At 41.6% G+C, this 25,916-nt stretch overlaps 1 protein-coding gene across 1 annotated transcript in view; it reads right to left on the bottom strand.

The window, feature by feature from the left end:
* Positions 1–25,916, bottom strand: part of NEB (nebulin) — a 149,868-nt gene that overhangs the window by 20,842 nt on the left and 103,110 nt on the right. Inside the window, exons 111-132 of the mRNA XM_054380962.1 lie at positions 25,775–25,879; positions 25,460–25,567; positions 23,263–23,367; positions 21,805–21,909; positions 21,603–21,707; positions 20,937–21,041; positions 20,658–20,768; positions 19,493–19,603; positions 18,219–18,320; positions 17,995–18,093; positions 13,134–13,244; positions 12,349–12,453; positions 11,427–11,531; positions 9,895–9,999; positions 8,922–9,032; positions 8,373–8,483; positions 7,027–7,140; positions 6,790–6,894; positions 5,798–5,902; positions 4,163–4,267; positions 2,559–2,651; positions 90–182 (exon numbers count right to left, since the gene is read on the bottom strand). Coding sequence (XP_054236937.1) covers positions 90–182; positions 2,559–2,651; positions 4,163–4,267; positions 5,798–5,902; positions 6,790–6,894; positions 7,027–7,140; positions 8,373–8,483; positions 8,922–9,032; positions 9,895–9,999; positions 11,427–11,531; positions 12,349–12,453; positions 13,134–13,244; positions 17,995–18,093; positions 18,219–18,320; positions 19,493–19,603; positions 20,658–20,768; positions 20,937–21,041; positions 21,603–21,707; positions 21,805–21,909; positions 23,263–23,367; positions 25,460–25,567; positions 25,775–25,879 — 2,319 coding nt within the window. The remainder of the gene's footprint in view (positions 1–89; positions 183–2,558; positions 2,652–4,162; positions 4,268–5,797; positions 5,903–6,789; positions 6,895–7,026; positions 7,141–8,372; positions 8,484–8,921; positions 9,033–9,894; positions 10,000–11,426; positions 11,532–12,348; positions 12,454–13,133; positions 13,245–17,994; positions 18,094–18,218; positions 18,321–19,492; positions 19,604–20,657; positions 20,769–20,936; positions 21,042–21,602; positions 21,708–21,804; positions 21,910–23,262; positions 23,368–25,459; positions 25,568–25,774; positions 25,880–25,916) is intronic.

Raw genomic sequence — 25,916 nt, 5'->3', positions numbered from 1 at the left:
AGTGCTTACAAAATGAGGACTGGAGAACTCTAAGATATTCATGAGAGGGTCCATGAGTGTAAAGGGGAAGAGAAAACAGTGGTCATTACCGAGCTGATGTGCTTCTGGGTCTCCTTGACACGCTTCACCTCTGGAAGGTCAGGAATGGGAGTTCCTTTTCCAATACTCTCCTTGTACTTAATCTGCAAAGGCACAGATGGTAGGAAAAAGTCAATGGGTTGAGGTTAAAGCTCAGCTGAGGCAGGTGTGAGCAACCAGTTACAGGAACAAAGAAACAAAGATCCTTCACACGCTCATTCAGACTTATTCTGGTCAAAGGAAATCCTCCAGTAACTTTCTCACAGAATTATCTAATAGACAACTCTTCCACATTTCTACAAAGCACTAAGAAGAACTCATCTTCAGGTAAAAAAAAAAAACAACCAAAAAACAGGGGGGTTTTGAGCAGAATTTTTCAACTGAAACTTAACATTTGAGTATCTGATGTCTCCCAAGAGCTTAATTCCAGCAAGAGCAAACCTCTTGATTTAAAATAACTGAACCATTTCAAGTTTTCTTGTACTGAGTTGGGGGGTAAAAAAGGGGGATATAAAAATTTGAAGTAATTTTTGGAAATCTTAGCATAAGGGCACCGAAATAACCTTGATTAATTTGTGGCTAGGTGTAGAGCAATATCAGATGATCAGAGGGCTGGAGCACCTCTCCCATGGAGACAGACTGAGAGAGTTGGGGTTATTCAGTCTGGAGAAAAGAAGGCTCCGAGGAGACCTTATTGTGGCCTTCCAGCATCTGAAGGGGGCTACAAGAAGGTGAGGGACTTTTTAGGGTGTCAGGTAGTGATAGGACACTAGGGGGAATGGAGCAAAACTAGAAGTGGGTAGGTTCAGACTGGATGTTAGGAAGAAGTTCTTCACCATGCAGGTGGTGAGACACTGGCACAGGTTGCCCAGGGAGGTGGCGGAAGCCTCATCTCTAGAAGTTTTTAAGGCCAGGCTGGATGTGGCTCTGAGCAACCTGATCTAGTGTGAGGCAGGGGGGTTGGAACTGGGTGATCTTTGAGGTCCCTTCCAACCCTGACAATTCTGTGATTCTGTGATCCTGATCTCGTGGAGACTGAAAATGTAGAAGGTCTCTCGTGGAGACTGAAAATACAGAAGGTCTCATGGAGACTGAAAATGTAGAAGATCTCATTGGCTTCACCAGGAGCAAAGAGCTCATTATCTTTACAAGCAGTCTGTTAGAAGTCAAACTTAGCTGGTGATGAGATGAACAGCACTTCCCTCAAAGGGTTTCCTAAAACCAGGTGTAAATACCTTTGAGCTTGATTACATTTGGTCCTTCTATCCATGAAAGAAGAGGTTGTATTTGTGAAAATCCATCATACTCAGAGGTGGGAGGGTGTCATACATCATTTGAACAATTCAAGTGTTATTTGCATTTCTACTTTAGCATCACAACAACAAAAACAGTACCTCAGAAGAACATATTTAACATTCTGTGAAACAAAAAGCTGAACTATTGGTGACTTCCAGGACTAAAATTATGTCAGTAATCAAAAGAAGCATGAAAAAATACTTCCATTTCAAAAGGGATACATACAGTTATTCCAATTTTAGAGTGTTAGAGCTTTTTTGGTAGGATAGAAAATCTTTCTGAGACATGCTTTAGTAAGGCTTTGGACACTGTCCGCCTTGGCATCCTCACAGACAAGCTAACAGAGGAGGGTTAGGTAAGTGCACAGTGAGACAGACTGAAAACCAGCTGAACAATCAGGCCCAGAGCATTGTGATCAGTGGCACGAGGGCTGCTTGGAAGCAAGTCACCAGTGCTGTACCCACCCCAGGTCAATAATGGGGCCAATAGTGTTTAACATCCTTATTAGTGACCTGGATGAAGGGACAGAGCATACCCTCAGCAAGCCTTCAGGTGACACTAAACTAGAAAGAGTGGCTGATAGACCCGAGCATTATGCTGCACAGAGGAACAAAGAGGGAGCCACTGCTAGCAGTGCTCAGTTGGCTGGACAATAGGTGATGAGCACGAATCAAAACACAGAAGATTCAAATCTGAACACAGGAAAACACTCCTGAGCTGTGGAGGTGGCCAGACAGTGGAGCAAGCTGCCTGGAGAGATTGTGGAGTCTTCATCCTTTGAGATATTCGAAACTCAGCTGGACATGGTCTTGGGCAAACTATTCTAGCTGATTCTATTTGAAGAAGATATCTCTAGAGGTTCCTTCCAATCTAAATGATTCTTTGATCCTGCCCTTAATAAACTGTGTTTGGGGTGAGGTTAAAATGCTGGCAAGAGCTTTCATGTTTTAGAAATGGATTGTAAGTAATAAATTGGATGTGAATCATTAGAAAGATTACTGTTTAAGTACAAGAAGAGGCAGAAAGGTTTAGAAGGTAACACTTAGTTGGATGGATTATTGCCAAACTACTGTTAGCAGCATGTAAAGAAAGAAGAGAAGGGGGGAGGAAAAAAAAACCAACACCAAAAACTATTTCATGTTGAATTAGCACTGGTAGAGTATTAAAAGTCAATTGTTTTGTACCGAGCTGATTGCATCCTGGGTTCGTTTAACTCTCTGCATCTCTGGGGTCTTTTCAATAGTAGTTCCAGGTCCAGTATCTTCTTTATATAAAATCTTAATATTTAGAATGAAGACAACAAGGTTAAGCATACAGAACACAGCATTATTTCTTCTAGAGAGCAAATACAGGCTCCTGACAGTGATCTGTACTGAGCAGCGAAGCTCAGAGGATCATCTCCAGTCACTGCCTTGTCGCCTGTCAGAGGTGTGTCCATTTGTGCAAACAAGGGCTGACCATTGGTATTTGCAGGAATAATTTGTAAGTGGAATATCAAAAGTGCTTGGTTTTATGTGCTACTCTTGTTCTAATTTGTTTAAATTATATTTATTATCATATTTACTATTATATTTATTTCTTTCTAATGCTTCTTGCCATGGGTTGAGTTGAATCTGCTGCTGTCACTTTGAAGCTGGCCTGACAGCAGAATGCTACTGAATAGCAGCAGCAGCAGATTCAACTCAACCCATGACAGTCATGGAGGTGCTGGGTAGAAGGTTGGACTTGGTGATCCTAGAGATCTTCTCCAACCTTAATGATTCTGTGCTTGTGTTTTACACAAATGGTTTCCACTCAGTTACTCTTTATGCTAATGATGTTAGTGGCCAAATGATAGAGCAGACTTGAGGCACTTCATCCTGACATATAGAAGGTGAAGCAACTCAAGCAGACACTTCACATTTCACTGTAAGACAACAGTTGCAACACAACAATAATACACAACTTGCATGGAAACAGGACAAAAATAAAATAACATACCAGGAATAGCAATTTACGGACAGGATTGATTGTTTTAAACTACATTCCAGCTATGTATACATGAGAGAGCACAATCAGAGCACTGGACAAAAAAAACCCAGCAGATAAAAAGGGGTAGGGAAAACCAGCAGAGAGAAAGGGGTAGCAAAACCCATCAGAGAGAAAGGGGTAGCAAAATCCAGCAGGTAAAAATGGGTAGCAAAAACCACTAGAGAAAGGGGTTAGCAAAAGCAGCAGAGAAAAAGGGGTAGCAAAAACCCAGCAGAGAAAAAGGGGTAGCAAAAACCCAGCAGAGAAAAAGGGGTAGCAAAACCCAGCAGAGAAAAAGGGGTAGCAAAACCCAGCAGAGAAAAATGGGTAGCAAAAATCAGCAGAGAAACAGGGGTAGCAAAAAAACAGCAGAGGAAAAGAGACAGCAAAAATGAGCAGATACAAAATGGGGTAGCAAAAATACGGCAGATAAAAAAGGGTAGCAAAAAGCAGCAGATGAAAAGGGGTAGCAAAAAAGCAGCAGATAAAAAGGGGTAGGAAAAACCAGCAGATAAAAAAGGGGTAGCAAAAACCAGCAGATAAAAAGGGGTAGCAAAAACCAGCAGATAAAAAGGGGTAGGAAAAAACAGCAGATAAAAAGGGGTAGCAAAACCCAACTAAATCTATTTAGAATAAAATTAATTTTGCTTGAAAAAGTACATTAGGTAGATCAAGAACATAAGTACCTGCAATAAGAGAAATATTTTTGTCTGTTCAACATGTTAAACTGTAATTATTTTGAGTTTCTTTTACTGAGAAACTAGAAAATGACTCCTACCGAGCTGAAATTCTTCTGGTTTTCCTTCACACGCAGCATTTCTGGGGTGTCTTGTACAACTGTGACTTTGCCTTTACTGTTCTGGAGGTCCCACTGGTACTGAAGCTGTTGGAAAAGTTAAAAGTCAAATCGTGAACTCAGTTCTCTGGCAAGATGAGTCAAAAAAAATCGATTCTTTTCAAGCAGATCTCACGAGGAGGTGATTTTTAACAGCACTGTTAGTGATAGCAAGAGGTGCCATTAAATATTCTCATTTAAATTAGTAATAGGAGGGCCTTAGCTAGATTCATTACAATATCCTGCCAGGTTGTATCCTAAATCACTTCAGTCTCAATAATGAAAGTTAAGGATTTCAGGTCAGATTGGAGTTGTCACTGACCATACAGGCTTGCAGGTAGTCCCACAACCAACTTCTGTAAGGATCAAGTTCTTTACCATGAGGGTAGTGGAACACTGGAACAAGTTGCCCAGGGACGTAGTTGAGGTCCCATCCCTGGAGAAACTCAAGGTGAGGGCTCTGGGCAACCTGATCTAGTTGAGGATGTCCCTGCTGAGTGCAGAGGGGGTTGGAATAGATGACCTTCAGAGGTTCTTCCAACCCAGACCATCCCTATGATTCTCTATCACTTGGCAAAGGAATTGTTAAAATACTGCCGCAGAAAGGTTTGTCCTCAAGAAAATTTTAGAATGTTTTTGGATCCCTGCATGATATCTGCCATTCAGAGGGACCTGGGCAAGCTGGAGAAGTGGACTCAGGAGAAGTTCATAAGGTTCTATAAAACAAAAGGCAAGGTCCTGCACATAGGTTGGGGCGATTCTCAATATCAATCCAGTGTGATGAGATTGAGAGCAACCCTGCAGAGAAGGACTTGGGGGTGCTGGTGGGTGAGAAGCTGGACATGAGCCAGCAGTGAGCACTTGCAGTCCAGAAGGCCAATGGCATTCTGGGCTGCACCAAAAGCAGTGTGGCCAGCAGATGGAGAGAGGGGATTCTGCAGCTCTGCTCTGCTCAGACCTCACCTAGACTACCATGTCCAGCTATGGGGCCACCAACACAAGGACATGAACCTGCTGGAGCAGGTCCAGAGGAGGCTACAGAGATGATCAGAGGGCTGGAGCACCTCTGCTCTGGGGACAGGCTGAAAGAGTTGAGGCTGTTCAGCCTGGAGAACAGAGACCTCCAGAGAGACCTTAGAACTACATTTCAGTATCTGAAGAGGACCTACAGGAAGGCTGGGGAGGGACTGTTTGGAAGGGCCTGTGGTGATAGGATGAGGTCCAACAGTTTGTAACTGGAGCAGGGGAGATTTAGGAAGAAGTTCTTTACAATGAGGGTGGTGAAACACTGGAAGAGGTTGCCCAGCCTGATGTAGTTGGAGGTGTCCCTGCTGACTTCAGGGCAGTTGGGCAAGATGAGCTTTGAGGATCCCTGATGCAACCTAAATCTGTGAATAATGCCTAAGTGGGCTGCAGCAGACATAGCAAAACCTGTAACTGAAGCTCCCTGAGGATATAAAGGCAGCCTGGATGGGATCAGAGTCTGCTATAGAGATCTTATGAAATGAAAAAAAGCTGAATATTTTTCTTTTTTTTTGTTTTCTGGATACTGATGATGGTTATTATTTCTCTACTTACTGTGCTGAAGTTCTTCTGATTCTCACGGACTCTCTGCATTTCTGGAGTGTCTGCCACAGGCACATAATATGGCATAGTCTTTTCTGCATCTTCCTTATACTTTTTCTGATGGAAAATACAAAATACAATCAATTAATACAAAATATTCTGACGTTGCCCCTTGTTGCATGATGCCCATCCTTATGGAAACTGCCCAAGGAGGTTGTGGATGCCCCTTCCCTAGAGGTGTTCAAGGCCAGGCTGGATGAGGCCTTGAGCAATCTGATGTAGAGGAAGATGTCCCTGCCCATGGCAGGGGTTTGGAACTGGATGATCTTCAAAGTCCTTTCCAACCCAATCCATTCTGTGATTTTATGAAATGTGAGTACTCCTTGGTTATAAATTCAGATGATACCTCTCTGTGTAAGGTTTCTTTTAAACATTAAAGTTATTAAGCAGTAGGAAAATTAAGCTAAATCTGCTTAGAACAAAATCGATACTGCAAAAGCAATAGGAATTATTGATCCAGTCTAAAAATTAACTCCTTTCTATATTGAAATGGAATTTCAGAGTAAGAGATGACACATTACAGCTCTAGAAAGATTTGGTTTTCTGGTCTGACACCTGAATGTTGGGACAGGCAGTTTTTCAGGTGCTCCAAGTTAGTATCCCAACTCTTGTCAGTGGTGCCCAGTGAAAAGACAAGGAGCAATGGGCACAAACTGGAACCCAGGAGGTTCCATCTGAAGGTGAGAAGAAAATTCCTTGGTGTGAGGGTGGTGGAGCCTGGAGCAGGCTGCCCAGAGAGGTTGTGGAGTCTCCTTCTCTGGAGACCTTCCAAAGCCACCTAGCCATTGTGATCCTGGGCAAGCTGCTGTGGGTATTCCTGCTTTAGCAGGAGGGTTTGACTGGATGATCTCCAGATGTCCCTTCCAACCTCCAGCATGCTGGGATTCTGTGATCCCCTCAAGGTTGCCACATGAATAATGATTCAATTGCTTTACTCAAGATACCTGGCTGGAGAGGTCCTTGACCTGCTGGGCATGAACAATCTCTGGAGTATCAACCACACTGGTGAAGTTGGCTTTCTCCATTTCTGCCAGCTGTTTGTATTTGATCTGTTGGGGAAAGTTCACATTTAGATGCCTAAATCTTAGGTGGACATCAATTTTCATTTCATGTAAATAGAAAAAAACACATTAATAAATGTCCCTTTAAAGAGGACATCAGATGATGATATTCATACAGACCTGGCTGGCAATGTCAGTGGCATTCTTTGCTCTCACAAAATCTGGTGTCTCCAAAGCCAGTTCTGTCAGCCCTTTGCCTTTGATTTCTAATTCCAAGGCTTTTTTGTACTCTTTCTGCAGATGAAGACAGCAAATAGATACTTTGACAAAGGGAATCTAACACCAGCTTCAGATTGTTTCAGGACCACACAGAAAATAGGAATACTAACATTAGCTCACAAGTAATCACACAAATTATGTCATTTTGGGTTTAATACCATCCTTAATATCAGCAGCAGCCACTCTTCCCAAAGAGATCTTCCACCAAGGCTAAAATGTTTATCTTCTGTAAATCAATAGAATTCATATTCCTCTATGCCCACTCTGCTGAATTTGGCCTGGTAATAAAATCCAGGCTTGGTGAAGAACTCAAAAATCTCTGAGTACAAAATGCTGTTGTCAGTAAGAGTGTTTATCTCAAGAGTATTTTGTTAGGAAGCCAAATCATTAAGTGACATTAAAAAGTTCATTTTTTTTTCAGCTTTCAGCCTGATTCAGGGAATGACAAAGCTCCCATGGGTGTTACACAGCTTCTAACAGCTGGAGGCTTTTACGTCCTCTCAGGTATTTCCCAAATAGCTTTTGATACAACTCCATGGATCCAAACAAGCTGGAGGCTGATGGGTTGGAGAGTAGCACTGGGGAAAAGGACCTGGGAATCCTGGTGGCCAACAGGATGACCATGAGCCATCAATGTGCCCTTGTGGCCAAGAAGGCATCTTGGGGTACATGAAGAGAAGTGTGGCCATCAGGTCAAGGGAGGTTCTCTTCCTCTACTCTTCCCTGGTGAGGTCTGATTTGGAGTTCTGGGTCCAGTTCTAGACTCCACAGTTCAACAAGGTCAGGAACTTGCTGGTGAGGGTACAGAAAAAGGGCTACAAAGATGCTGAGGGCACTGCAACATGTCTCTGATGAGGGAAGACTGAGAGAATTGGGGCTTTTTAGTCTGGGAAAGAGAAGACTGAGGAGGGAATCTCATCAATGCTGATCAATACTGAAAGGGTGGGAGTCAGGAGGATGCGACCAGTGGTGCCCAGTGACAGGACAAGGGGTAATGGGCACAAACTTGACCATAAGAAGTTCCATCTAAACATGAGGAGGAACTTTTTGAATTTGAGGGTGACAGAGCCCTGGAACAGGCTGGCCAGAGGGGTGGTGGAGTCTCCATCTCTGGAGACCTTCAAAAGCCTCCTGGATGTGTTCCTGTGTGACTCTCTCTAGGTGACCCTGCCTTGACAGAGGGGTTAGACTCAATGATCTCCACAGGTCCCTTCCAACCCCTACCATACTGTGATTGTGTGACATACCTCATTCAGGATTTGAGTTGCATTCTTCGCTCTTAACATGTCTGGAGTCTCCTCTAAAGCTGTTAGTCCTTTACCTTTGACACCTTCCTCCAGATCCTTCCTGTACTCTTTCTGCAGAAGAAAGAACACGAAAGCTGCAAAGCCAGACTAAAGAAAGTTCTGCACTCTGCAGTTTTGTTGCAAAGAAGAAAGAGAGAAAGAAAAAAAAATTCCAGAAGAAAAAGGAATTTTTTTTTCCCAAACACCAAAGAATGTCATCCAGGGTTATAGAAGAACTGCCAGAGAACAATTATTGTTCAAGAGAAATTCCAAAGGCACACACACCCTGCTATGGAACAGTTAGGCTGATGGATGTCAGAGTCAATATGAACACAGTTAACAGACAATGAAATAATGAACACGACAAATCAGAGCACAACACAGAAAGGATGTAAGCATGCTTGATGGGAATGGTTAGGAAAAGGGAAGGAGTGAAAAAGAAATGCTGCTGAGGATACTTAGTGGAATTATTTCACTTGAGAGAGGCAATAAGCACAGAATAACTGCTACCTCGCTTGCTATTTTGGTTGCATATTTGACATGTAATAAGGATGGTGTAATCTCCAAGCCAGTAAGGTTCCTGCCCTTAATGGACTCTTCAAAGTCCTTCTTATATTCTTTCTAATGAGAGTAAGAAGACAAAAAAGCAAAATAGCAAAATGTTTATTACATTCATGATGTGGAAAACTGCTGGGAGGATGGAGCAGTGGTTTGGCATTAATGTCACATTGACAACCTGCTGCAGTCAGTGCCTTAGGCACCTAAGGCAATAAATCCTGTTTCTACTGAGGGCCATGAATAAGCTCATTACATTCAATGGAAATAGAACCTGATGCTGCCTTATTTTAAATATTTTTTTTCTACTTATTTTCTTTTATGCAGAGAAAACTTTCAGTGGACTCACGATGATTAATGTCTCTATACAACTGTTTTTCAGCCTCTATAAGCTTTCATCTGGGACAGAACAAGATTATGCTTCAAATAAACAGAAACAACAAAAAAAAAATCCCAACTGCTGGAGAAAATAGAATGACAGGTCAGTGAAGAATGATATGACAATAGAGACAAACAGGAAATAAATGGATTTCTCAAAAAGAGCTTTCTGAGGTGAAAAGAATAACTTTTGGTGGACTGTGATAAGACACATGCTACGCTCATGTGCAAAAGTTTGAAGTGAGGTATATCTCATATAATATTTCTTCTGAAGACACCAAGATTTGCTTCAGCTTCCTTTAGTTATAGCTTCCTGATGAAAACTGACAGATAATACACACTTGGTTGTGACACAAGAAAGCTTTTTGAATTTTAAACATAGTATTTCATGACCAACAGAAACAAATGTGATACAGCTATCATTTTCCCAGTCTGTCAGCATGCATGAGATGCAAGTAGAATTGCTTAACTCAATCACTGTGGAAGCTTAACTATCAAAGCATAAATCTAAAGGGTATTTTTGTCTCTTTAGTATTGATTTTATCCATACCTCACTCTGCATGAGTTGAGATTCCTTTGCAGTAAGGTATGTTGGAGTTTCGAAGTCCAGCATAGGTTTTCCTTTTTCCTTCTCATACTTTTCTTTGTATTTCACCTGAGAAGGACAAAAAAAAAAAAGTTACCCTCCTAAATAATCAAAGAACCAACTCCTTAACTATCAAAAAGATGACCCTCCTAAATAATCAAAGAACCAACTCCTTAACTATCAAAAAGGTTACTCTCCTAAATAATCAAAGAACCAACTCTGTGTGCCTACTTTGCTTAACAGTTGGAGGGGTTGGGGGTTGGACTAGATGACCTTTGGAGGTCCTCTCCAACCCAAACCATTCTATGATTCTATGATCTGTGGTAAAAAAAGTGAGCATCTAATAGTGTTTACCTTCCTCAGATCCATATTATTGACCATAAAATGCAAAATCAAAGGTCAGGCTTGTAGCAAAATGTGCGTTACCTAAAATTCCATGGATTAATTTCCTGTTGCAGTGTCAGCTCACATGTGAGGAATTTACTGAGCACAAGGAGGAAGATAGGTAGCTGTAGAAATCTAACTTGAAGGGACTCAGGCTGCTCATGACCAGTTACATGTTAATGGATCACCGGAGTGTTACCAGCAGGGATTGAAAAGATAGAATTCAGCCACTTGCTAAATCTATCTAATTCTGTGCAAGAGTGTCCAGGAAGTTAAATGTCCACATGGAAGAAGACATTCTTGCTTTAAGTTAAATGTCCACAAGGAAGATATTTGTGCTTTAAGTTACAGTATCCAGCCTTTAAGGCATCCATTTCCAGCCTGCTGCATGTCTTTGGCTGAGACAGATCCTGATCTCAAAGTGGGGCAACAAGGAGTGACTTGAACTATAAACTGCTTAACAACCATTTTCCTTCCTGGGAAACCTTTTTGCTCTCTGCGCCAGGCAGCAGAGCAGTAACTTTGTGTTCTGGCAGTATTTTTTCCTTGTTTACTGCTAAAAAATTCTTGGAATAGAACCAGGAACAAGAAGAATTAGAGACCAAATCAGAGTATGAGTTTCCCTGGAATGATTCACCATTTGCTGTATTCCAGAGGGTTAAAATACCAGGCACTTTTAATAGCAGCAGTCGGCATTGTTTTGGTTAAAACCATTTTGGATTGCAGAATAAGGGTGACAAGAGGTCTCCTTGAGGTTAGAATGGATAAAGCAGTTGAAAATATAATGTCAGCAATGACTTCTTTCAATTTTCAGTTCCTGTGATTCCAAGCTCTAGAGGAAGTCACCTTGGTAAATGTGTTATATTGTGTAAAGAGATCCACATACAGCAGACATAACTCTCTTTGGGATCTGCTCTGGAATGAAGGAGTCCTACAGGTGTTTTATGTGTGTTCTAAACCTGCAGAGGTGCAAATATTTCTGCTTGATTCAGGTGTTTATAAAGCAGATGGGCAGAGAGACTGTTAAATCCTGGAGAATTTGCTAGGGTGACTCCAGTGCTGGAGAGTGGGACTGGGTGAGTGGGATGAGGAGAAACACACAACCAACTTACGTGGCTCTGTAGTTCTGATGCCTCCCTTAGATGAACCTGCTCAAGATTATCTGGCACCACATGGTAGTGACCCTTACTCTTCTCATACTGCTTCTTGTACTGGTACTGAAGGGAAGGTGTCAAAAATCATCTCAATCCAAAAAAAAAAATTAAAATTAAAGAAATAATCCCTCAGCAAATTTACTTCGTGGGTCCAATCAATGCCAACACTTCAATGGAATATCAAAGAGAAATTAGAAAGAGAAAAAGCAAAACAAAACCAAGAAGTTTAACACCCAATATCAGACAGCACTTCTCAAGAGGTGGGTGAAGTTGTATTTTTTTTTTCTGACCATTTTGAATGCAAAGGAGACTTTTTTCAAAGCCAGGATTGAAAAAAAAAAAAGAAAAAAAGAAAAAAAAAAGAAAACAATGAATACATCAAAAGGCTGTACCAGGCAATATTGATTTTTGTCTTTTCTCAGTAAAATTATCAGGTAATTTGTTAAGCATGAGTCTGTACATCTACAACAAGGGGAAGTTAAACATAAATGTGGGAAAAAAAAAAACAGACCAAAAAAAAAGTCATTTTAAGCGTAGTAAGCAAGGAAAAAAAAAAAGTAGAAAGAAGAAAATGAGGTTTGTTAGTGTAAAACAATCAGTTAAAATGTAATAAAGAATCAGTTCATCAAAAATTATTAGAGGATTTAAAATATTAGCAGTCTGACAGCTAATAAAGATTTCACTTCCCAGAGGATAAATGTGGCAAAGTGGCTGTTAACTAGGAAAGACTCATTAGAAAGTAGAGGAAGAGATCACTACCAGGTGATGGCCCAGGAATAAGGGAGGGAGGAGGTGTTACAGAAGTAGTTAGGAGAGATCAATTTGGAATGGGATCAATAGTAATAGGAAAAGCAGTTGGAGCTGGGCTGAGTGAGCTTACGGTACTGGCCAGCTGGCTCGTGCTCAGGACGTGGTTCATGATCAGGGACCCAGACATGTCTGTGACAGGCTTATGAAGCTTCTTCAAATCTGCCTTGTATTTCACCTGCAGGGGAGAAAGAACACACCTGGAATATTGCATCCAGTTCTGGGCTGCCCAGTTCAAGAAGGACAGGGATCTGCTGGAGAGAGTCCAACAGAGAGCTACCAGGATGAGGAAGGGACTGGAGCACTGCCCTGTGAGGAGAGGCTGAGAGCCCTGGGGCTGTTCAGTCTGGAGAGGAGAAGCCTGAGAGGGGATTTAATCAATGTCTATAAATAGCTGAGGGCTGGGGGTCAAGAGGGAGGGGACAGGCTCTGCTCACTTGCACCCTGGCATAGGACAAGGGGCAATGGAGAGAAACTCCAGCACAGGAGGTTCCACCTCAACATGAGGAGGAACTTCTTCAGTGTGAGGCTCACAGAGCACTGGAACAGGCTGCCCAGAGAGGTTGTGGAGTCTCCTTCTCTGGAGACTTTCCAGCCCCATCTGGATGTGTTCCTGTGTGACCTATGCTGGATTCTATGGTCCTGCTCTGGCAGGGGGGTTGGACTGGATGATCTCTGGAGGTCCCTTCCAACCCCTAACATCCTGTGATCCTGTGATCCTGTGACAAACAGCCTCAGAAAAAGAGGCTGTGAAAAGCTTGTCACATTGAATGCATCCATAAATTCCTTTAACAAAAAAGACCTCCTTTATGTGAAAATTTGTAATTTTGCTTAGGGAAAAGCAGAAGTTAAACATACCTCACTAGCCATGTTGTGAGCATCTTTCATGGTCTTGTAGATTTTAGCCTCTTTCAAATCATATTTGGGCTTTTTACCCAGCTCTTTGGCAAAGTTCTCCTTGTATTTCACCTAAATTAAGGAAAAAAAAAAAAAAAAAGCAACCAGGGGTTACAACTCTTCTTGATCTTGAGTACTCCTTTTTTTTTGACTGCAAAAGGTAGAGACCCTACTGCAATGCTGATGTGAAGCAGAAGAACAAATCTTGTAGCAACTTGAAGGCATCTGCTGGAATAAAAGCAATTTTAGGGTGACCTGATGTGAAAAGAGAACCTACATTTGTATTTATAAAACACCACCTGCAATTTTGCATTCAAGTTACATCTCCTCATGGTGAAAAGCAACTGACATAAAGTCAAGTGAATGATGTTGACAAAAGACAGCTAAATCCTGACCCTGAGAGATGAGGAATTTTGTTATTGGGAATTGCACATAGATAACAGATTCCCTATTTCAAAGAGGGGAAAAAAAACAAACAACAAACAAACAAACAAAACCCTACCAAAAACACCTGACAAAGAGTATTTAAAAGAACTTTTTTGGTATAGTTGTTGGAGAAATAAGAGCTTCCCAAACTACTTCAAGACATCAGAGCAGCAGAAGATGGTAATGTATCAAACACTTTTATATATCCTGTTAAACATATCCCATGTGCTGCATGCATCAGAGAGGAAGAAGGATGCTACTGATGACAAACAGAAGAGTGATACAATTAATTACTATCAGTTAGATCACACTAGAGGCTTAGTGACACTTCCAAACCACAGCAGCAGCAGCAGCAGCAGGGTAAACCACAGCACTGCAAGCCACAATAATTCTGTAGTCCTAGGCTGGAGGCACTGAAATATTGATGGGGAATTAGTTTTGTTAATGACTTAAATGAGGGCAAGTCCTTCATCCATCATGACTTGTCATATCCCAACTGCTGCAAGTGCAGCTAGAGGCTGATGTCTCACTATTTCTTGTAAGCCTGCAAAGGGGATAGCTCCACTGAGAATGTTTTGGAGTTATTATTTTCTGTTAACAGAGATGCATAAAACTATTTCAGAGGAGTTACTGAGGAGTGCAAGAGAAACTCAAAGTATTAAATGTGAAGTTCTGGTTTACCTAAATGGATTCCATAGTTAGCATCATGCTCATCACCATTAGAGTAAACATCAATATAAAAATGGTGAGGATTTATCATGAGAGGTGATTTAAATGTTTCTAAATATCTGAGGGCTGGGGGTCAAGAAGGAGGGGACAGGCTCTACTCACTTGCACCCTGGGATAGGACAAGGGGCAATGGATAGAAACTCCAGCACAGGAGGTTCCACCTCAACATGAGGAGGAACTTCTTCAGTGTGAGGCTCACAGAGCACTGGAACAGGCTGCCCAGAGAGGTTGTGGAGTCTCCTTCTCTGGAGACTTTCAAGCCCCATCTGGATGTGTTCCTGTGTGACCTGTGCTGGATTCTATGGTCCTGCTCTGGCAGGGGGCTTGGAGTGGATGATCTTCGAAGGTCCCTTCCAACCCCTAACATCCTGTGATGTTGTGATGTTTTCTCTGCAGTATTTTCTCTGCCTTGACTGGAAACAAGTGAGGCAACATTTTCTGTTTACCAATCCACATTTCCTTAGAGATATTTCACAGTATCACAGTACATTAGGGGTTGGAAGGGAGCTTCAGAGATCACTGAGTCCAACCCATATTTGGTACTAAATAAGCTGGCAACCCCCAGCCCTGCTCTAAAGGACAGGCACTGAACAACCTCATCAGTCTTTGTGAAAGGATTTAATCTTGTTCAGCACCAAAATCATGCTTCTAAAAAGCATGTAGGAAATACATAGTACTGTGGCTGATGAGTAAAAAGAATGAATGGGTCTTCAGAGAAAAACCTGAGCTCCCACGCATCATTCATGTGAAAACTGAAATGAAATAAGATACTGGAGAACTGATAACTAAGGTGAAGAACAGGATAGTCATGATAAAGGGTTTGATGACAATTATAGGCACAAACAGATCATTTTGTATTAGTAAAGGCAGAAAGATGACTGAATGCTGAATTACATCACATTTTGCACTTCAAATCCATTGTCTCATTCTTGCCCATCCAGCACCACATGGCTCATGCTGTTGCCACTGCTGCTCTTTTGCTTTGCATAACACAGCAACATTCAGATCAAGCACACAGTGAAACAAGCAAATCCCCAAGTCAGAGCAGCTGCAAAACAAAGGATATTCACATTTTGTTTTGACATAAGGATTCAGTATTGGTTCTGACCTCCCACCAGTTAAAAATCAAGCATGACTATACTGGAATCTCCTCAGTTTTGCAAGCAATGCAGCATAGGAGCAAGATCAACCCATCATGCCAAAGAGTTCACTTTTTTTTTTTTAAGCCTAGAAGAAAATTTATTGGAACATCTATGCAAAAACAAAAGCCAGCATGCCAGACAGGTAGGTGAAATCCAAATGACAAAAAGGCACGTGGACAAAACGGACATAAAGAAGCTTTATAAAGAGTTTGAAGAGCAGAAATATTGAAGAGAAAAAGAGAGCTAAAGATTATGACAATTATTCTTTGCTCCCTTACTGCCTCTACAATGGTTAATTTTCTCTCAGAATTAACACAATCTTGAAGTCTGTTTATAAAAGGAGAAGTGGGTAGCACTGGAGCAAAAGCATGGAGAAGGAAGTTCTCATCACTCAAGAGGAATAAACGTTAGTTTCTTCTTTTTCTTGTAGTTCAGTAATTCAGTATAAAAATCCTTGGTTCTGCCAAAAAGATTCTTCGTTTTCCACAGTGGTTGACATTCAGACATGCAACACTTCCATGCAGTAATCATGGCTAGATGTGGAAAAACCAGGAGAGATGGAAAAAAAATAGAAGCAGCTATGTGCCCCTCACATCACCACTAGGTGCACTTCTCAGAGGCTCTGGGGGCTGATTCAGTCACACACTATGCTTCTGTGCTGTCACTCCAGCACAATGGAAACAGGAGAGTTAAAAGGAACTTTCAACAGAAGGTTGAATGAACTTTGGACGTGAATGTTATGCATAAGATATGAGTGGGCACTGGAAAATACCAGCACCAGGTTTGTCAGAAACAGAAATTTCTATGTTTGCAGTTTCAGGAACACCAACTCAAGTTTTATGTCTGGTTTTACTTTTTTGAGGTGAAAAAGGTGAGTTTTGATGTTTCATAAATGCATTGGAAACTTCAATTAAAAACACTGAAGCTTCAAAACCTTTATGAAGGGCATAACAACATTCCAAGCTTCAATTCCAAAGACTGGGAGCTCCAAAAGCATTATGAAGGGCATAACAACATTCCAAGCTTCAATTCCAAAGACTGGGAGCTCCAAAAGCATTATGAAGGGCATAACAGCATTCCAAGCTTCAATTCCAAAGACTGGGAGCTCCAAAAGCATTATGAAGGGCATAACAACATTCCAAGCTTCAATTCCAAAGACTGGGAGCTCCAAAAGCATTACGAAGGGCATAACAGCATTCCAAGCTTCAATTCCAAAGACTGGGAGCTCCAAAAGCATTATGAAAAGCATAGTAAGATTTCAAGCTTCAATTCAAAAGACTGGGAACTCCAAAACCATTATGAAGGGCACAGTAACATTTCAAGCTTCAGTTCCAAAGACTGGGAGCTCCAAAACCGTTATGATGGGCATAGTAAGATTTCAAGCTTCATTTGTGTGTCTGAAACAACCTCTCCATCCACAGAATGCCCATCAGGGAAAAAAAAAAAACCCAAACATCAAAAAAGGTCACATCTAACAAGTTTTTCCACAATCAACACCTTGGACACAACAAGATCCAGTGCAACTGTTGCAACAGAAACCCTTTAACAGCTTGGAATTACAAGATAATAAGCAAGCAAGAGACACTTAAAATGATCTTACATGACTACTTAGCATATTAGCTTTCTTAAAGGTTCTCATCCAGGGGGTATCATAAGATGCAGCTCCATGCCCTTTCATATGTTGTTTGATGTATTCAGCCTATAATGTGTACCAAGAAAGCAAGGTCAGAAATGAAACAAGCCCAGGGTTTAAAGCACCAAGTGCTGAGAAACAACCAAGTTAAACTGAGGTGCTGGTGGGAAAAATGGTCACAGAGGAGAATATGATTGTTGTGTAAAAGTCAGTAAGCTTCTATGGATATATTCATGTCAAAACAAGAGTCTTTTAAAGGTACAAAGGAGAAAAAGTGGCTGGAAAAAACCCACCTCAGAATATCCACCTCATAAGAGAGGAAATGGCCTCAAGTTGCACCAGGGGAGATGAGAAAAACACTCAAAAGGGTTCTCAAACACTGAAACAGGCTCCTCAGGGAGGTGGTTGAATCCCCAGCCCTGGAGGTTTTTAAATGAGGCAGAGATGTGGTGCTGAGGGCCATGGTTTAGCACCAGCCAGGGGAGAGTTAGAGAATGGTTGGACTGGATGATCTTAAAGGTCATTGCCAACCAAAATGATTCTATAAAGGATGGGTAAGAAGAGTTAGGTAAAAGGCTGTTTCTTTTAAAGCCAACACCCAGGAAAGCTAAAAATAGAGAACACAGTGAACACTTCAGCCTCAGTATTGAAAAGACCTCATCATGGCATCAGCTGAAGGAGATTCCATACCTCCATGACTGCCATTTAGTAAGTCAGCAGAAATGTTTATTTAACAACAAAACACTTTGCATCGAGATTCAATTTTTACTTCAAGACAGACTCTTATCCCCTGGGTAACCATTTCAATTCCAATAATAGGATTTCTCCCTAAATTTACATGATCTCTCACTTCTCTCCCTGCTTCCAAGTGTCACCACAAGTTTGTCATTACCTGGCTTGTTAGCTTGGACACCTCTTTTGCCAGTTCAATATCTGGACGTCCCAGCATGCTTACACCAATGCCAGCTCCTCCACGTTTCTTATACTCAATCTAATAAGAAAAAAAAAATATATAGTTTAGTAGGGAGGATATTCCCTTTAATTATTTTACTTATGTTGCATCTAAATGTAAAATTACCACTAAGGAATGACACAGAAGACATAAGACTCACTTACGTCACTAATTAACTTGGCAGCTTGAGTTGCTTTCTTAATGTCTGGTCGATCTGCAATAGGTGTGTAGTGGAGCTTTGACTTGGCATCTTTCTTGTATTCAACCTAATCCATGATGACAGACAGAGGAAAGAAAATGATTGAGGATTGTTCCTGAGGAATGTACCCAAGGGCACAGTGATGTTGCTGGGAAAATGCACAAGGAACAACCTGCTCTAGATGGAGATGTCCCTGCTGACTGCAGGAGGAGGTGGACAAGATGAGCTTTGAAGGTTCCCTCCAACCTTCTGTGATAATTCTGTGATTTTTACAATAACTTCACAAAGAATGGATTTAGGAGTCTAGTTTGGCTAGAAATGATGCAATAAGCATGTGCAATTCTGTCTGTATTTGGAGGAATGGGAAAAAAAACTATTAGATGTGATTGACACCAGAATAGTTTAAACCATTCGTGTGATTAAGCAGAAATAGGATTTGGATGAAATTCTTATTTTAGGGCAATTTTACAGTTGTAAATATTTGCAGCTTTATCTTTCTGAACATGGAAGCTGGGAGGAAGCCCAGAAATATGTGAGTTTTGATTTATGGCAGGTAACCAGCAATGTGCTGCTGTGGCCAAGAAGAATAATGGTCACCTGGGGTGCATCAAGAGCAGTGTTGGCAGCAGGTTGAGGGAGGTTCTCCTCCCCCTCTACTCTGCCCTGGTGAGGCCACATCTGGAGTACTGGGTCCAGTTCTGGGCTCCTCAGTTTAAGAGAATCAGAGAATCTTGGGAGAGAGTCCAGTGGAGGCTACAAAGATGCTGAGGGGACTGGAGCATCCCTCTTATGAGGAACGACTGAAAAATTTGGTCCTATTAGTCTGGGAAAGAGCAGACTGAGGGGAGAGCTCCTCAGTGCTGATCAGTATTTAAAGGCTGGGGGTCAGGAGGGTGGGACCAAGGTTTTTTCAGTGCTGCCCAGTGACAGGACAAGGGGTAATGGGCACAAACTGGAACATAAGAAGTTTCCTCTAAACTTCCTTAATTTAAGGGTGACAGAGCACTGGCGTAGGGTGCCCAAAGAGGTGGTGGAGTCTCCATCTCTGGAGATATTCCAAACCCACCTGGACATGTTCCTGTGCAACCTTCTCTAGGTGACCCTGCCTAGGCAGAGGGATTGGACTGGATGATCTCCAGGGGTCCCTTCCAAGCCCCATGGGATGCTGGGATTCTGTAAGTCTGAAGGAATTTGCTAACACAAAGCTACTTACTTCACAAAAAGACAATACAAACTTACTGTACTCTGGTTTTTAGCAACTTCCATGGCATGCTTCACCTCAGGAGGCTCCAGCATGACAGAGTAATTAGACTTGCCCTTCTCCTTCACAAACTTCTTCTTATAGTTTGTCTGTTAAGAACAAAAAGGGTAACTTGTGATGGTTTCATTTCACATCAAGGTACATGCATCTGAGTCTGGCCAATCCCAGACTAAAATCCAGGCTGAGTGCAGAGTGGGTTGAGAGTGGCTCTGAAGAAAGTGACTTTGGTGTATTGATTGATAAGAAGCTCACAATGAGCCAGCAGTGGGCTCCTGCACCCCAGAAGGCAAATCATGTGCTGAATGCATCAAGAGGACTGTGGCCAGCAGGGCAAGAGAGGGGATTCTCCCCCTTTACTCTGCTCTGGTGAGATCCCACCTCAAATAGTGCAGCCAGTTCTGGTGTCCCCAGCATAAGAAGGACACAGAGCTGTTGGAGTGAGTCCAGAGGAAGCCACAAAGATGATCCAAGGGCTGGAGAACCTCTGCTATGAGGATAGGGTGAGGGTGCTGGGGTTGTTCAGCCTGGAGAAGACCAGGGTGACCTTAGAGCTGCCATCCAATACCTGAAGGGATCCCACAGAGAGGCTGCAGAGGGACTTTTCATAAGGGTGTCTAGAGACAGGACAAGGGGGAATGGTTTGAAACTGAGGGAGAGCAGGGTTAGACTGGAGCTTAGGAAGAAGTTCTTCAGTAGGAGGGTGGTGAGACTCTGGAACAGGTGGCCCAGGGAGGTTGTCGATGCTTCCTCCCTGGGGGTGTTCAAGGCTGGGTTGGATGATGCCTTGAGCAGCTGAATCTAGTTGAGAGGTGTCCCTGCCCATGGCAGTCTCAAAAATGCATTGTTTGTCATAACATGTACTTTAGATTACAAAAGTTTGCTATTTGATTTGTGTTTAAATGGTGTTCTATGAAAAAAAAATGAATTAAGGGCACCTCTTAACACTCCAATCTATCACTTTTCTCCAGGATATTTCAACAGATTCCCAACAAAACATGTTTAGTTCTCTGTTAAAGCCTCATTCTGGGAGGAATTAATCTTAAATAATTGGACATTTCATGATGAGATTCTGAATGTGTTGCATGCAAACTAAAGCGTGGAGCAGGTGACAATCTCAGCATAGATAGTAGATGGGTTTCCTACCTCACTGACATTCTTGGTCACTTCTTTCACATGAACAGTGTCTCTTGTCTCTGGCAGGGTTGTGAAAGACCCATGTGGAAGCTGCTTCTTGCTATGTTCTTTGTATTTGTTCTGAAAGCAGACAATAAGAAACAGGTAAAATACAGCAATGCAAGCCCCAGCCCTTCCCTCCATATGGCCTGGTGGTCATGGAGGTGTTGGATTGATGGTTGGGCTTGATGATCTTAGAGGTCTTTTCCAACCTTAATGATTCTATGAAACAACTCCCCAGTGTTTTACCTCAGATACCAGAGAGCTGACATTCTTAGCCAGGAGGATCTGAGGTGTGTCTGGAACAACGTGGTAGGTTCCTCGAGCTTTGTTGTGCTTCTCTTTGTATTTTATCTATCAGAAAGAAAAGATAATTTTAAGCAATATCAATCTTAAATGACATTATTAGAGCTGTGCTTGCTTTGTTAGTGCAAAAAAAAATTTGCAGAAATCCTATATTCTGACCTATTTCTGATAAATTTATTCTAGTCTATATATTCCTATAGCTTGCACTGGGGATTTTATTAATATGTTGGTTATTTAGTAATATCTTGGGTATGAAGTAATATCTTGGATATTAATACAGTATTAGTGATTATTGAAGATACTTTCTGTTATGCCTGCAGCTTTTTTGTTGTTTTTCCCCAGGTATTTCCCTTTCAGGAATGGAGAGACACACCAAAGGTCTAGGATTTTCAGGAATGTTAAGTTTGAATGTCTATTTAATCCATGACCCAACCCAGTGACATTGTAAGACTGAATCTATTCAGATTTTGCCAGTTTGTCAATGAAATAAACCCAATAACAAAGTGAGACTGAGGAGAGCTTTTCTCAGTCCAATCCTATTTCCAATCAAGTAGTTTATTTAGTAGGTAAAGTCCTAGTAGAACAAATAAAGAGTGCTCAAGTCCTTACATCACTGGCCAGGATGGCATTATTTAAGGCCAACACTGTGTTTTTATCATCCGTGACAGAGAGCTTGCATCCCTTTAGGAATTCCCGGTCCAGTTTGTATTCATACTGCAGGAAGAAAAGATAAAAGAGAGTGCTCAAGTCTTCCACCTTTTGAAAACAGCTGTGGGGAAAGGGAATGTTCAGTTGGTTGTGATTTTCTTACATCACTTTGCTGCAGAGATGACTTGGCTGCTTGAACAAAGTCAGGCCTGTCAGCAATCCAGTGCCAGTGGGCCTTGGCTGCTTCATATTTCTTCTTATAATCCAACTGTTGATAGTGAAACAAGAAGAAAAACCAACCAGGGGTTAAATGGAAGTTGTGTATTTTACACCTGACATTCATACAGGTCCAAATTCTCTTTGGTCTGTGCTAGGTGAAGAGAGATGAGTGGTGGGATTGTGAGCTCTAGGTGAGGGGTACAACTTGATCATCTCAAAGGTCTCTTCAACCTCAACAGTTCTGTCCTTTGATGATTCTAAGAAACTGCATCTACATCAGACTAGAGCTGTCCTCTGAATCGTGTACTGAGTCCATTCACACTAGTTTTTCCACTGCTAGGTGGAGAAAGGAGTATGAATGATTGGGAAGATACCATGACTTTGAAGAAGGTTGAGTGCTCTCAGTTCCTTGCCAACTGAAGTGGATATTGGGCAACCAAGAAGAGAAAACTTCTTAGAATGCTTTGGGTTGGAAAGGACATTTAAAGGTTACCTAGACCAAGCCTTCTAGAGTGGGCTGGGACAAAGTTTTCCATGCTTTGTTTACAAGAACATCACCACAGGGAGTTTCTGGGGCAGCATGTGTCTTTCAGAAAAACAGAGGATCTAGAGGAGCAGTAAGTGTGCAACACAGTAGACTGCCCAAAGAGTTGGTGGAGTCTCCATCTCTGGAGTCATTCCAAACCTGCCTGGGCACGTTCCTGTGTGACCTTCTCCAGGTGACCCTGCCTTGGCATAGGGGCTGGACTTGATACTCTCCAGAGGTCCCTTTCAACCACTACCATTCTGTGATTCCATGACATACAAGGACCTCAAATGAGCTCAAGGACAACTTGCAAGAGTGACTATTTTGAAGTAAATAAAATATATTTTGTTCAAGCACTATAAGAATTAGAAGCAGAGTCTAAGTTCAGAATTTTCAGTGGAATTAAAAATAATTTCTGATGGTCTCTGAAGACTGAGAGACCTGGGGGTGTTTAGTCTGGAGAAGAGGAAACTGAGAGGGAATCTTATTAATGTCTATAAATATCTGAGGGGTGGGTGCCAGGATGAAGGTGCCAGTCTCTTTTTGGTTGTGCCCAGTGATAGAACAAGAAAAACAGGTATAAGCTGAAACACAGGAAGTTTCACCTCAACATGAGGAGAATCTTCTTTATTGTGAGGGTGCTGGAGCCCTGGAGCAGGCTGCCCAGAGAGGCTGTGGAGTCTCCTTCTCTGAAGACTTTCAAAACCCACCTGGATGTGTTCCTGTGTGACCTGCCATAGGCGATCCTTCTTTGGCAGGGGTGTTGGACTCAATCTCTAGAGGTCCCTTCCAACCCCCACCATGCTATGATTTCATGATTGCCAGCCCCAAACATTATCCATGATAAAATTAAAGTGTTAGCAAGACCAGACTCACATTGCTGTTCAGCTTGTAACTGTGCCTTGGGGTCTCAATATGAACCGAATCGATTTTGACATTGCAGTGAGATTTATTCCTCTCATACACTTCTTTGTATTTCAGCTGCAGAAAGACAAACCCCAAAATATTTACAAAAGACAACAGCATCACCAACAAGGAAAGCATCCACATATGAAAAACCTAATATTAAAAATGGCTTCTCTCCAGGATGAATCTTAACAGAAGAAAAAAGAATTCTGTTACCATAACTTGGTATCAATCAACCCTCCCAAAGAAAGGTCTTCCCCAGCAGCAGTTCTCTAAGGTAGGAAATGCAGCAGGTAGGACTCACTGTGAAGCACAGGCCAAGATATAACAAAACCTACACAAGAACAGGAATTCTGCCTGTTTCTAGGTGTTTGTACCTAATAGAACTGTTTTAAAGACATTTTATCTTATGAAGGGCACATTCAATGCTTCATGAAAATTCCTTTCTAGAATCCTCAACCCAGCAGTCAGTTTGGGACTGGAACAATGCACTTCAGTTCACAGATGGCTTTTCAACATCTTTATCTAGATACTGACACAGATCATTAAGAGACAATATGGTTATTTTTTCCTCCTAGATGTAATCATTAGACAGATCACCCATGTAGCATCTGGGTGACTTTCATGCTACTTATTCTCACAGTACTAAACGTGGATGTGGCACTCTGGGACATGGATTAGTGGCCATGGTGGTGTTGGGTCAATGGTTGGACTTGATGATGTTAGAGGACTTTTCCAATCAAAACAATTCTATGAGTTACAGAAGTCTCCTCATTTTATTTATGGATATGTCTAGAGAAAAATAAAGGTCAGAGAGAAAGCCTAGGAGAAGAGGAGGAATTAGGACCAGGACTCCCAATTCCTATTCTATCCACTTCATCTTCCTTTCTCTCTTCTACTTAACCTATTTCTCCATAACCAAAAGGCATATTTATTTTACATAAGAATATTTACCTTACATATTCGCAACACCTATAGAAGAAATTAATACACACAGCAATGTGTTAAGAGCCTTATTCAAGGCTCTACAAACCCCAACAATCTATTAAGAACCTTATTCAAGGCTCTACAAGCCCCAACAATCTATTAAGAACCTTATTCAAGGCTCTACAAACCCCAACAATCTATTAAGAACCTTATTCAAGGCTCTACAAACCCCAACAATCTATTAGGAACCTTATTCAAGGCTCTACAAGCCCCAACAATCTATTAAGAACCTTATTCAAGGCTCTACAAACCCCAACAATCTATTAAGAACCTTATTCAAGGCTCTACAAACCCCAACAATCTATTAAGAACCTTATTCAAGGCTCTACAAGCCCCAACAATCTATTAAGAACCTTATTCAAGGCTCTACAAACCCCAACAATCTATTAGGAACCTTATTCAAGGCTCTACAAACACCAACAATCTATTAGGAACCTTATTCAAGGCTCTACAAACACCAACAATCTATTAGGAACCTTATTCAAGGCTCTACAAACACCAACAATCTATTAGGAACCTTATTCAAGGCTCTACAAACACCAACAATCTATTAGGAACCTTATTCAAGGCTCTACAAACCCCAACAATCTATTAAGAACCTTATTCAAGGCTCTACAAGCCCCAACAATCTATTAAGAACCTTATTCAAGGCTCTACAAGCCCCAACAATCTATTAGGAACCTTATTCAAGGCTCTACAAGCCCCAACAATCTATTAAGAACCTTATTCAAGGCTCTACAAGCCCCAACAATCTATTAAGAACCTTATTCAAGGCTCTACAAACCCCAACAATCTATTAAGAACCTTATTCAAGGCTCCACAAACCCCAGCAATGTATTAAGAACATTATTCAAGGCTCTACAAACCCCATTGGCAAAAGCAGAGGAAGAAACCCCAGAAACAAACTCTCCCAAATCCATGCTTCAAGTAGATCCCAGTGTCATCTCACAGCTTTTATTGCTAGTGAGGGCTTCTCTAACCCAGCAAAAATTGTTCCGGGAGCTACAGAAGGATGTTACATGGAGGAATACTTCCATCTCTCTTGTGGGTTTTGAAAAAGCATTAAGCACATATGGAGTTTGACATGCAAACAAACCCCACAGCCTCAAGCAAGGAGCAAATTTTTAATGACAGATGCAAGTGAAAAGTTCATGAAGTGTCTTTTGGGTGATTTACTTACATCACTTATTCTGTCCTTGACCTTGCGTACATGCAGTAACATGGGGGTGTCCTGGATGGTGGTATAGCCTCTGGGTTTTGCTTTGTTATATTCCAGCTTGTAAATAATCTGAAGATGAAAAAAGAAATAAAAATAAATTCTAGATTATTTCTTGACATCATTGGTGCCAGCTGTAAACAAACAAACAAACAAAAAAATCAAGATGAGAAAAGCTGAATAATGGAGTAGTGAAAATGTCATCTTCTGAATTAATCCCATCTGGAAGGTCAGCATTCAGAGAAGGAAGTAGGCTTGAAAGGGAATGGCCACACTTACATCACTAATCTGTTTGTTGACTTTTGTAGTCCTTAGGTATTCTGGAGTATCCACAACTGTTGTATATTTGTCTTTCTTCTTTTCATAGTCCTTTTTGTATTGGACCTGGTGATTGGGGAAGAGCATGTGTTAACCACACAAC

This window comes from Indicator indicator, chromosome 5, assembly GCF_027791375.1.
Source record: "Indicator indicator isolate 239-I01 chromosome 5, UM_Iind_1.1, whole genome shotgun sequence".
Classification (NCBI taxonomy): domain Eukaryota; kingdom Metazoa; phylum Chordata; class Aves; order Piciformes; family Indicatoridae; genus Indicator; species Indicator indicator.
Note: the sequence above shows the minus strand (reverse complement) of the source record. Positions and strands in the feature narration are given on the sequence as shown.